Source organism: Psammomys obesus, unplaced genomic scaffold, assembly GCF_907164565.1.
Source record: "Psammomys obesus unplaced genomic scaffold, mPsaObe1.curated_primary_1811, whole genome shotgun sequence".
Classification (NCBI taxonomy): domain Eukaryota; kingdom Metazoa; phylum Chordata; class Mammalia; order Rodentia; family Muridae; genus Psammomys; species Psammomys obesus.
Genome location: NW_026591711.1, coordinates 4,436,627 through 4,450,287, shown reverse-complemented (window position 1 = coordinate 4,450,287; position 13,661 = coordinate 4,436,627). Strand labels below are relative to the sequence as shown.

Sequence of the window (13,661 nt, the reverse complement as noted above, 5' to 3'; positions counted from 1 at the left end):
TTTTCTCTCTCTACCTCTAGCCATCAGCTTTCTGTGCTGCAGTCAAAATGACTTTCCTAAAGCATGACATCAGGCCCTATCACTTCTCTGCTTAGAACTGCCCCATGGCTCCCCATCTCATTTCAAGTCAGAGTCAAACCTGAGCACTTCAAATAGCCTGCAGCCCCCCTGGGCCTGCCTCCCTACACCCAGCTCTCTTAGGCACCCTTTCCACAGCTGTACCTCCCTTAGCAACTTTTCCAACACACCTTCCATTCCTCAGCCTCAAGCCTTTATACATACTCTTTTAAGTCATCTTCTCGGGCTCAGGCCTTCTAGTTGGGTGTCTAGGTCCCGAGGGTTGGGATGCCCTCTCTGACCACACCCAGCCCTCCTGAAATTCTCTGCAGCGGCATTGAACCCTCTAGCACTTTGTGGGGTATTTTTCACTGGTGTGGTGTTTGTCTGGTCCATAAGAAGTAAGCCATCTGAGAGCAGAGGGAGTTTATATGCTTCCTTATTTGTTTTTAATCATCTGTATCTATTGGTGTCTTTGTCAGTGTCCTGGGTAGTACTTGGTATATTTTGATCACCCTAAAACTTTTCCTAACTGGAAGCTGATGCACAAGCTACATGTTTCAAGGTATATAGGCTGCCGAGTGCAAAGCCATGGACAAGCCTGCTAGAGACTTACAAAATGCTTTCCGAGTCAGGATTTCTTACTAAAGAGTTATGAGGCAATGACTATTCATTAGTATCAAAACTAGAGGCAACCTTGGAGATGGTATGTGCTGTGTAATATTGATACAGGCACTAGGGTTTTGTGCCCTCACCCATGACCTGCTGTAATCTTTCATTCTATATACACACTGATTATTGTGGAAAAGGCTGTCAGAATTAAAGGCAGAATCCATAAGATGGGACCGTTTCAATGGGCACACAGACTAATAAGAATACATTCTTTATTGGCTTTTCATCTGGATTTTCTAACCCTACAGCTAGAAACATAACAAGGGAACATGGGATCATTAAAACCAAATTCTCCAAATGAGTGAAAACAAACAAACAAACAAACAAACTTCTTTTTTATTGATGAACCAATTCAAGTGCTTTTTAAAAAGACTTGGACAGAGAGTGAGTGGGGGCGGGGAACACCATGCAAGCATGGAGACCTGAATTCAGATGCCCGGTACTCACATCAAAGCTAGGCGTGGCTTATTTACCTTCATGAACACGTATATACAACACACATTCACCCGAGCGCGCGCGCACACACACACACACACACACACACACACACACACACACACACACACGAGGCTCAGGTAAAGAAATCAGAAAAAGTTGGAGGTGTAGAATTGAAGTGAAATAATTGGGCTGAAAATATACCTCAGTGACAGAATGCTTACCTGGCATCCATGATGCCCTAGGCTTCACTTCCAGCACTGGGAAGAGACACCCTGCTGAAAATGAAATCAGCCCCTGAGTATATGGGGGGGGGGGGGAGGAAGGGAGGCTAACTGGAACATAATGAGGAATTCAGCAAGTGTAGACTTTATGAATCTACTCTTTTAAGCAGCAGACAAATAGTTGAAGCAGAACTTCAGGTGGCAGGCAGCAGCTAAGAGCTGGGGAAACACAGGCAGTTCCTGGAGGCAGGCATACGCACACTGCCGGAGTGGGACCATCGCTGCTTCTCTGCATTTCCCACCAGTGGTTCTAAGGCCATGCCAGGGGATAAGCCACCAACACAGCCACTTTGTGTGGGTCACGGTGCAGTAGTCGCTGAGGAGATGTCCTCGTGTAGCAATGACCACCCAAAGCTAGATTCAATCCTTCTGGTTCGAACCAAACAGAGGGAGAGGGTCCCTCGACAAGCTTAGTGTGGCCTGGTGTCCTAAGGGGGATGTCTGCAGCACCACCCTGCCCTTGCCACACACACACACACACACACACACACACACACACACACGCACACACACACACACACACCATTAGCACATCCTATGACGATGATCAACATTTAAACAAGAGAAAAAAACACTGTCCTGCCCTTACCACAGTCCCTCTTGCTCAGTGCTGCTTATTTCATTATTTAATTTTCAAATTTTAAGGGGTTCATGTCCTCTTAACCTACGACAAATTTCACCAAACATGTACAGCATGGAAATATTTCTTTGTTTGTTTAATTAGAAATCAGGACCAGAGGAAATATAAACTAGAACTGAAAGTCTAGTGGACAGAGGAAGTAAAATATTACTCATTATAGTGGTCTAAAGAGCTCTCCAAGTTGAGCAGGACTTCTGGCTTTGTGATAATCTAGCAGCCAGAGCGAAAAGAGAAACACAACCATTACATGGCCACAAGCAGAAAACACAGGAGTTCCTCAGGGGAAGCAAACCATTTCCTGGAATTCAGATCTGCAAGAACTGCTCGCAGAAGGCTTCATGGTGGCGGGGGAGGGGGGGGATCATGAGTAACTCACCAAGAGCATGCCCAAAGCCACACCCCCAACCGAGGCCGAGTGGAGCTGTTCTTGGAAAAAGATCTTTAGGAAAATCAAGGGCATGCGCTTACAGCCATTCTATCAGAAAGACTATGGAGACAGAATTGACCACCTACGGATCTTCATCTAAAGGCCCACACTGACCATGACACTGTTTCCTCAAACAGTCCTCGACATACGCAAACTGACCAAAAGAATTAACCTTCCCGCCCAAGCGGGAGGAATTTACTAGATGGGGCTGGCCAAGTCTCCCTTGCTATTCTTGTGGGTTTTTTAAGCTTATCTGTACTGTGGTAAAGTAAAGCTGTATCTTCCAGGACTCGTGAAGGGCTTCTGAAAGTGCTCAGGACGAGAACCACAGATAGGAACGTGTCTGGAAAAGCGGGGACAGGAGTGCGAGGGAGGGACAAACATAAATGGCAAGCTCGTTATAAATAAAGGGGGCCGGCTGTGACTGCGCCCCTCCTGTAAGTGTGGCGCATTTTGCCAAAGCAGTGCTGCCTAGTCACTGTGAGGCAGCCTTGAGCTGGCTGGAGGTGGGAATGTGGCCTGAAAAGCCCGATGGAGACTTCACACCGGGAAGAGCCAAAGGCTTGGAAACAGTAGAAAATTACCAGAGCCCTTTAAAGCTTCCTTTCCAGTTGGAACCTCAGGGATTTTAGGTTATATCGCCACCTAGCTGGTTATCCCTTTTTTAAAAAAAATTTTATTAATTACAGTTTATTCACTTTGTATCCCCCCTGTACCTCCCTCTCTCCTCCCCTCCCAATCCTACCCTCCTTTTTCCCCACCCATGTCCCTCTCCCAGTCCACTGAAAAGGAAGGTCCTCCTCCCCTTCCCTCTGACACTAGTCTATCAGGTCTCATCAGGAGTGGCTGCATTGTCATCTTCTGTGGCCTAGTAAGGCTGCTTCCCCCTCAGGGGGAGGTGATCAAAGAGCAGGCCAATCAGTTCATGTCAGAGACAGTCCCTGTCCCCATTCCTACAGAGGCCACTTGGATACTGAACTGCCATGGGCTGCCTCTGTGCAAGGGTTCCAGGCCATCTCCATGAGTGGTCCTTGGCTGGAGTATCAGTTTCAGAAAAGACCCCTATACCCAGACTTTTAGAATCTGTCGCTGTCCTTGTGGAGCTCCTGTTGTCTCCAGTTCTTACTATCTCCCCCTTCTTTTATAAGATTCCCTGCACTCTGCCCAAAGTTTGGCTATGAGTCTCAACATCTGCCTCAATACCTGGCAGGTAGAGCCTTTCAGAGGCCCTCTGTGATAGGCTCCTGTCCTGTTGCCTGTATTCTCCCTCCTCCAATGTCCATCCTCTTTGCCTTTCTGAATGGGGATTGAGCATCTTAGCCAGAGTCCTCCTTCCTGATCAGCTTCCTTAGGTGCACAGATTTTAGTATGGTTATCCCTCTTAACTGTCTTCCATGTTCCACACTTCTGCCCATGGATTGTGCCTAGCATGTATAGCACATTGTGCTGTGCATTCAGTGACACCCTAGGACAGTAGCAAAGAATCCATGGAAAGCACACTAGTAAAATCTCCCTGTGACCCTTCCTCCCCTCCTTCATCTTGTGAGTAGAATTTAAAATTCTACCAAATTTTTAACTATATGGACCAAATATATGGGGGAGGGGGGACCTCTGAAGAATGCCATTGAGTGAGCCAGAGTTGTAGCTGATCTGTTTGCCTCACCAACAACATATGTCCAATCACCTGACCAGGCAACATGACCAGGAAGTGATTACAGATCTGGTAGAGAATAAGCAAAGGTTATGGAAAACAGACAGTTACAAGCAGGGCCCAAATCTGATGAAAATCCCATTTTTGCCATTTGAGGAGTCACTTGTTCTAGTCTTTCTGCCTGCTCCCTTCTGAACACATGGCCTCTGTTAAATATTTAGCAAAGGAAAAATACCTGGTGGAGGGTAAATTTACCTGACACAGCTCTAAGAACAAGGTAATATTTTTCTAAAGCTTGAATTTCATGTTTCAGACATTCGTTTCCCCCAGCGACTAATCTGAGCTCTGTATGTTATCACACTCAGAGATATGACTCCTTAAAAGGGAAAGCTTGACCGACACGCACAAATAGACACAGTACTATTACAAACCAGCACTGTGGCCCACACCTGGAATCTCAGGGTTTAGAAATCTGATGCAGGGGGATGGTGAGCTACTCAGCAGGATCTTGTCTCAAAATCCTCTTCTAAGGACACCTCAACACAGTGTGCGATAGCAGACATTTTCTGCATGGTGCTGGGAGGCGCAGCTAGCCATCCAACCAGGCGCACCTACCCGCTTGCTGTTCTCTTCTTCTTGAGTCTTCCTGAACTCATGCTCAAAGGAACAGTCCAGCTCACTGAAGAGACCCACTTCCTCACAGTTCTTCAGAAATCTCGTGGGCGTCGGAGTCTGATCTGAAAGCAGAGGCCAGAAATCAATGACAGGGATTTTACTCCAGTGCATGGTAAGTGGAACCAAACTCCTCCATCACCTTAACATGATGCCCAACAGCTGCTGGCAATCTTCCAGCCTGTTAACCACCATGGCTGTGTGGAAGACAAAGCACTGGAAAGAAGATAGCCATACGTAAGGACTCCCCAGCTCTCCTGACCCACCTCCCCACCTTCACCCCTAGATAATAGTAAATATTCTGCTCTCTATCTGGAATTAGTGTCATCTGAATACACATCATTGCGTGGAAGGGGAATGAACCTTCTTATTTCAACTGGTAAAAAATGATTTCTCTAACATTAACACCAGAAGATCTCTTATGCCATTCTCAAACTTGACTTTAAGGAGTTTGGAAAGAAAATAAGTGTATATTTTTGTAGAAAACAAAAAGAAATAAACAGGCCTCCTCATTCCTCCTTCTTAATGCAAAAAGTAGCTCAGCAATTTTATCTCCTCATAAGAACCAAGGGAAAGATGATAAGAGGTTCCAAGTCAAACACGTTCAGCTTCCATCTTTTATAAAATATATCATTATCGATTTTATTTTCCTTCGCTGTAGCCAAAAGAATGTTCTGCAAATATTCTCTAAAAGGAAAGGAATTTCTTTCATAGTTTGGACTTTCTGCAGAGCTTTCTCTTTAGAAAACTGGAGGAAATAAAGCCATGATCTGTGGATGCAAAATTTGCAGTCTATGTAATATGTGCACATTCATGTATCCTCTGGAATGTAACATCACAAGAGAGTAAGTAAAACAGAGTTACACATTTGTAGTCCCCAAGAGTGGCCATCTTCCTTCAGATTACACTTGACATGAATAGTGCTGAGTAGAATTCTTTTTACCAAGGCAGAAGATACAAGAGAAAGAAGAAAAGGGTACCTAGCTATCACACACACACACACACACACACACACACACACACACACACACACTCAGGACTCTGCTTACTTTTCTACAGTATATAAAGTAGTTAATCCCAGCAACAGTAAATATCAACCAAGTTATCCTTATCCACAGAACAGCAGGTGGATGGTTACCTGCCCTCCTCCATAGAACCAGCCCTTCAAAGGCAACATGTCTTCATTCCCTGTAAGAAAGGGGCATTCAGTACCCGAGAGATGGCATGGATTCTGGGTCAGCAAAGTTCTACTGGTGTTCTTTCTCTGTTTTTAACTTCAAGAGCCAAGATTCTGATTCCCTACTACCGATGACCCGGTAAGTCAAGCGTTATCTAAAACAGTTCTGGGCTTTGCACAAGTGACTTTTTAGCACATTAAGCAGACGTAGATACTGATGTATCTCAAAATATTCTTATAACCATTGTGTGATTATATAAACAACACACTTATGCAGGACTTTCACCCATATTGCCTCACATGTGTCTGTAATTAGGGTAGGCGCTATTCTGGAAATAGAGAAAAGGTCTTCCTAAACATAACCACACAGCCTAAAATCATCTCATTAAAAATCTGTCACCTTCAGACAGGATCTCCTTTCTATCCAAATTCAGTGTTTTGCCCTTACAAGCTCAAAGGACTTAGGGTGTGTGTGTGTGTGTGTGTGTGTGTGTGTGTGTGTGTGTGTGTGTGTAAAACAATTTTGACAGCCTTACAATCTAGAAGTTTATATTTGGAAAATAGCATTAGAGGACATTAAGTACTTTTCCTAGACTTCATCTCCTTTATCTTTCAAATAAAATTCCAAAGGGTAAAGATTCTATGACTTCTAAACTCAGATTAGCTTCAAAAGCCACTGTCCACAGACCCAAGCAATAGATGACTCTTGAAAGGACAGTTAGAGGGAACCACCAGGAGCTAGTGACTGGAGCAGAAATAGGATTCAGAGCTACAGATGGGAACTTTTGACTAGGAAGCGCAGGCCAGAAACGGAGCACAAGAATAGACAGATGTGTGCACTGTCTGTGGAGCGCTGATTCCACCCCTGGCGTCTCTTGCTGGGCATGAAGCTGAGTGTCTCCCTTCCATCTCAGTAATGTTCACAGCAACTATGCTAGGCAAAAACTATTTTTCCTGTCCTATTTATGAAGAAATCAACTCATGCCTCAGGCCTCATATGTAAATTGAGTTCATAATTTTATTGGTAATTAATTGTTTTATCAATTCCTGGCATGGAGCCATTCTTGGAATCCTGCTACCCTTTATACAACACCTTGAATCTAAAGCCTCCCTTCTTTGTTGTGTCCCAAGAGTGCTCCCAGGGAAACACCATGCAACAGAAAAGTGGCAGGCCACTTGTCATCACAGGATTTGTTTCACTGGGTCTTTCTCATGCTCTTATTCCTCCATGCTTCTCTATGGGAGATTAAGGATTGAAGGTCACAGTTGCAACCAGCAAGACACGGCCAAGTGCACGAATTAGCCTTCTGAGGCAGCAGCAACAGAAATACCCCAAACGAGGGCAGCCAGAGCTCTTTTGGTAAATAACAGCTTACACGAGACCACACCTTAAAGACTCGCAGGACCTAGTTCCAATAGAAAAACAAGCTGCGCTAAGCATTTAAGGTCACCCTAGCAAAATCCTTGAGGCTATTGAGGTAATAGGAGATGGCCTATGACATTAACCACAGGTGACATGAGAGGGGACAGGCTCCAAACAAAGCTAAGAGACATTTACTTCTCTTCTACCGTGAAACGAAGGATTTGAAGATACTGGCACACAGATGTGCACAAAGGAGGTGACAATGGGAAGGACGCTGTTCTTCATCTTGGGCCTCTTCACCAGTGAGTCCAAACCCCATGGAACAACTAGAACCATGCATGGCAAAGGCAGTGGCTTCCCAGCACTCTGGGGCAGAGGGCGACCCTGGAGTTGTTTCCAAGTACGATTCTGCTTGCTGCATGCTGTCCAGATACCTGTGTTCTCCTTTGAAATACGCAAGGCACGCTGTTCCTAAGTTGTGATTCCTCTTGGTGAATGAGCTATTCTCTCCAGTTACAACAGAAACCAATACATGGAACCTCACTTCCACTTAACGTTTATTGGACCGAGTACAGGGTCTCTAGTCCTCTTTAATCTCTTATCCTACCAGCTCCAAGTAAGCCAGGAAATGTGCAAATGCTCAAAGAGGGAACAGCCCAACCTTTCAGTTGCATAAGTCATAGAGGCAGAAAAATTTCACTGCCACGAATGCCTTTGTCAAATAATTGTTTCTCCCGGAATCCCTTGAACTTAGTGGTTAAAGCCCATGGCTGTAAATTAAAATGCTTATAATCCTCTCCTTATTTAGATCCAAGAACATTAGTCAGCTCTTGTAGCAATGACTTCTGTATCCTGAAAGGGGATGGCTGTGCTTTTCTGGTGAACACAAAGGTGCATTCAGTGGAGACAAGCAACCCTGAGGATGTACAGGAGCTGGCTTTTTTAGGAATGCTGACCTGAGCAGTTAAGACTTTAGGCTTGCCTTTTATTTGACACTTCAGCAAGGAATACCCAGATAAGAGACAGGATGACCTCTGACCTTTTGAACATGCATGTCACCTGTGCTAAAAGTTTTGTGCTAATTACTCTCATATGCCTGAATGGATGCTGCTTAAACCCTTGCTGGCTACAGACTGGGAAAGGATCTTCACCAACCCTATGTCTGACAGAAGGCTGATATCCAGAATATATAAAGAACTAAATAACTTAAAAAGCAATAAATCAGGTAATCCAATTAAAAAATGGGGTACGGAGCTAAACAGAGAATTTTCTGCAGAGGAATATAGAATGGCAGAGAACGCTTAAAGAGATGTTCAACATCCTTAGCCATCAGAGAGATGCAAATCAAAACAGCCCTGAGATCTCACCTTACACCTATCAAAATCAAAAACTCAAATGACAACATATGCTGGAGAGGGTATGGAGAAAGGGGAACCCTCCTCCCTTGCTGGTGAGAATGTAAACTGGTACAACCACTTTGGAAATCAATCCGATGCTTTCTCAGACAATTAGGACTAGTGCTTCTTCAAGACCCAGCTATACCCAAAATTTGCTCAATTACACAACAAGGACATTTGCTCAACCATGTTTGTAGCAGCTTTATTTGTAATAGCCAGAAGCTGGAAACAACCCAGATGTCCATAAACGGAGGAATGGATACAGAAATTGTGGTATTTTTACACAGTGGAATACTACTCGGCAATCAAAAACGAGGAAATCATGAAATTTGAAGGCAAATGGTAGGATGTAGAAAAGATCATTCTGAGTGAGGTATCCCAGAAGGAGAAAGACATACATGGTATATACTCACTTATATAGACCTATAAGATATGATAAACATAATGAAATCTATAGACCTGGAGAAGATAAAAAAGAAAGAAGACCCGTGGTAAGATGATCAATCCTCACTTAGAAAGATAGATGGGATGGATATTGGATGTTGGAGAAAACAAGTAACAAGACAGGAGCTTACGGCAGAGGGCCTCTGAAAGACTCTACCTAGCAGTGTATCAAAGCAGCTACTAAGACTCATAACCAAACCTTTGGCAGGGTGTAGGGAATCATGAAAGAAGGGGGAGTTAGTATGACGTGGAGAGGACAGGAGCTCCACAAGGACCAAATATATCTAGGCACAGGAGTCTTTTCTGAGACTGATACTCCACCAAGGACCATGTATGGATATAACCTAGAACCTTTGCTCGGATGTAGCCTGTGGTAGCTCAGTAAGGTTTTCCTAATAAGGGGAACAGGGACTATTTCTGACAGGAACTTAATGGCAGGCTCTTTGACCTCCCCACCCTCCAAGGGAGGAGCAGTCCTGCTAGGCCACAGAGGAGGACTTTGCAGCCAGTCCTGAAGATACCTGATAAAACAGGGTCAGATAAAAGGGGAAGAGGTCCTCCCCCATCAGTGGACTTGGAAAGGGGCAGGGAGGAGATGAGGGAGGGAGGGTGGGATTGGGAGGGAATGAGGGAGCGGGATACAGCTGGCACACAGAGTTAATAAAATGTAACTAATAATAAAAATAAAAATAAATAAACCCTTGCTGGCTCCCCTCTGGCAGAGACTTGCAAACAGCACACAGGGTTCCTGGGGGCCTCAAGTACCTGAGGCAAAGGCAAGGAGAACTGTCCTGCATGCCTTCAGGGAGAATGAAACTGTGTCATTTGCTGCAACTCGGGACAGATCCAGAAAGAGTTAAGCTAAAGAAGCCAGGTATCCAACAATAAAAACACACATTTGCATGAGTTTGTGGGAGCTTTAAAAAGTTAATTTTATACAAGTAAAGAATAGAATACTGTCTACCAGAGCCTGAGGGTGGGGCAGAGAAGAGGAAAAGGGTGGTTACTGGGTACTGGCTGGGCAGGAGTGATAGGCTCTAACCTTCTATAGCACAACAGGATGACTATGCCTGACATTAGGATATTCCCTACACAAAGAAACTATAAATGTTGCATGTAGTGGGTAAATCAGCTGCCCTAGTCTGATCAATACACACCAGGTACATGCATTGAAATTGCATACAGTACCTTGCAAATATGTAAATATGTATAATTTGCACATCTCAATGAGATGTTTTCAATAAAGTTTTAAATGTTAACACCAAAGGAGATTAATATTATTATTGCAATTTATCATGTTCCAATATCTAGATCCTTGGCTGAATGTTTCTTGAGAAAGGGACATCTCCTCAGCCAACCTCCATCCCTGTAATAGCAAGTCAAGGGAGCCTTGCAATGTTAAGATCATGCTGTTTACAAGGAAGAACTCTAAAGACTCGGCCTTATGATCTAGAACTAACCCACTAGTTACACAGAAGAAATTCTGTAAACATTATCAGCAGGACAGATGATAACTACACACCAAACACGGTTTTCAAAACCAGATCTCAAGTTCTCATAAGGAGCTGGTGAGATCTGTTAGTAAAATACTTCCCTTGTAAGCATGAGGACCTAAATTCAATCCGTAATACCCTGGAAAAAAAACCAGGCATGGTGTTGTGTGTTTGTAATGCCAGCACTGGGAAGGCAAAAACAAGTAGACACTCGAGGCTTGCTGACCAGCTAGCCTAGCTTACTCAGTAAGTTCCAGCAAATGAGATACTATTCCTCAAAATAAAAATAAAAGAAAGAAGGAAGAAAAAAAGAAAGTGAGAGAGAGAAAGAAAAAAGGAAGGAAGGAAGGAAGGAAGGAAGGAAGGAAGGAAGGAAGGAAGGAAGGAAGGAAGGAAGGAAGGAAGGGAGAGAGACAGAGAGAGAGAGACAGAGAGAGAAGAGGTATCTACCTTTTTCTAGTCCTTGAGGAATGACACCTGAGGTAATCCTCTGTCCTCAAACACACTGAACAATTTATTATTCCCTCTCTTTCTCTTCTTCTCTCTCTCTTTGTGTCTGATTCTCTGTCTCTCTGTCTCCCTGTATATCTCTCTTTCTTTCTGTGTGTCTCTGTCTCTATATATCTCTGTGTCTGCCTCTGTTTTTGTCTTTCTGTCTCTCTCTCTCTCTGGGTTCCCATCAATTTATAGTCATGAAATGCATCATCCCCAGCAAGCGCAATCACTACAAGGTAGACCTAGAGAACACACACAAAGCTAAATTCATAAGCCTAATAAAAGGTGCGACCTCATTTGGTTCCATTTGGTGTTTAAGTCCCACATCTGACTGTTTCATTTCATCAACCATTAAAAACAAGATAAAGCATCAACTTAAAAATGATGTGCAGAGGACAAGTGAGATAGCATATATGAAAGAAGAATGTTGGCCCTGAGAAAGACTTTCTCCTTGATTCAGGCACTCACACAGTCCCATGTTATCACCTACAACCTAGCTAAAGGACTAGGTGATGCCAAGGAATTTTGTATCATTTGATACAAAACTGTTAACAATCACCAATATATGAAGATTTCAGTGCCCACATGTGAGATATAGACAATAAACACAGAAATGTTCAAGACAGTTTGAAGTCATAACCATTACAGTCAGAATTTTTAAAGTAATATTTAATTATTATTCGCACAATATAATGTGGCTTGGTAGAATTCCTCAAGAAAGTGGCTTAGAGGTTGAAGAGATGGCTCAGGGGTTAAAATCACTGGTTGGTCGTCCAGAGGACCCAGCTTCAATTCCCAGGGCATACATGGTGGTTCACATCCATCTCTGATTCTAGTTTCGGGGATCCAAGGCCCTCTGCTGGCCTCTGTGCATACCAGGCCTATGTATGCCGCATAGACACACGCGCAAACTAAGTACCCGTAGGCATAAAAATAAACAAAAATCTTAAAAGAAGGTGGCTCCAACCAATAGCCAAAAACCCCATTAAAGTTGTTCTGTGTTTTTTATAGTAAGAACTAAAGTTGAAAGGTAAGGCAATTTTATGTATTTTTTATATTTTTATAATTAACATTTCTCTCTTGAATTTTCCTCAATGTCTTTTAATGAAGATCTACTTAGCAGAGTTTACACGAAATAAACTTTCAAATTCATGTTCTTTATAGGAGCAATGGCCAGAAGCATTTGACAGAATTGTATGGCATTCAGCAAGGGTGCTTCCTGGCAATCAATGTGCCTCTGAATGTGACTACACAGGAGCAGGAGGACCTATCAGCAACTGACACTGCTGTCTCTGTCTCCTTCCCCAGGAACAGTGCCATCACATCGCGAGCCAAAATGAACCTGGTTTTTGACAATAGTCTTGACATACATAAAAACCATTCTCTCTGGCTGAGGTAATCCTATGCAAAAATGGGACATCATCATGTTCGTGATTCATTTATTGAAACTTGAAGAACTGGTAGACCAGATGGCCTTGCCAGTGCTTGTGCCTCAACAGAAAAATGTGCTGAGGAAGGCAGCTACTGCAGCCCATGCACATTCATTCTATATGGCTTCAAAGTTGACTAAACCTAAACAAGACATCTTCCAGACAGATGCACCACCAGCCATGGACCCCAAGTGCTCAAAAGCAATTGGGCCACAAGTTTTCTTTGCTTTGAGGCACTGAGATGCCACAAAGGCTTATTTACATCATTACATCACAGGCCAGCTGAGGGAACAAGAGCTACGAGGTGATTTTATTACCATAACGTACCCTGGATAGAGGAAGCTATAGCCTCCCATGTCCACGTGTCCCTCATTGTATGAGGTCTCCTACGCACTTTGTTCAAAGAGGCAAGCCGGCTTCCAGGTGAAACACGATTGCGTTTTTCATATTTAAAAAAATCTGCAGAACAAGGTCTCAATTCATTCCTGTGAATCATTCAAAAGTCTGTATTTCAGGGCCAGCTAGAAACATGGATGAGAAACTGACAACTCCCATAATTGCCCAAAGCCACCAGTCTCCTCCTGACCGCAGTGAATGAGACAGTGTGACTTTCAAACACATCTCTGTGGTCCCTGAATCATTCTTATGTTAGAACTTCCTCCTACGCTTTCACTATTTTTGCCACTTGAAGGCTTAGAGCTAAGCTGCCCACAGAAGAAAAGGCAGTCTTTAGATTAACAAAATTAGTTTAGAGTAGAACCAGAACATAGCTCATAACTCACGTATAGATGTGCAGCAAGAAAATGACAAGGAATTTGGAGAACTATTGACTGTGGCCGTTTTATCACAGGGAAGAAAGGGCATGAACACGAAGTTTGCAATGCACAAGGCACACCAGCAAGCGTAGGAAAAGACAATATGCTACCGCTCACTCCTGGCGTGCTGTCTTCTGGCACAGATCGTCCTTGCCAGCTCACGTGTGTGTGTGTGTGTGTGTGTGTGTGTGTGTGTGTGTGTGTGTGTG

At 43.7% G+C, this 13,661-nt stretch overlaps 1 protein-coding gene across 1 annotated transcript in view; it reads right to left on the bottom strand.

Annotated features, from left to right (window-relative positions):
- Creb5 (cAMP responsive element binding protein 5) overlaps positions 1-13,661 on the bottom strand; it is a 281,386-nt gene that overhangs the window by 255,063 nt on the left and 12,662 nt on the right. The window contains exon 3 of the mRNA XM_055611818.1: positions 4,782-4,903. Within this exon, the coding sequence (XP_055467793.1) occupies positions 4,782-4,903 (122 nt within the window). The remainder of the gene's footprint in view (positions 1-4,781; positions 4,904-13,661) is intronic.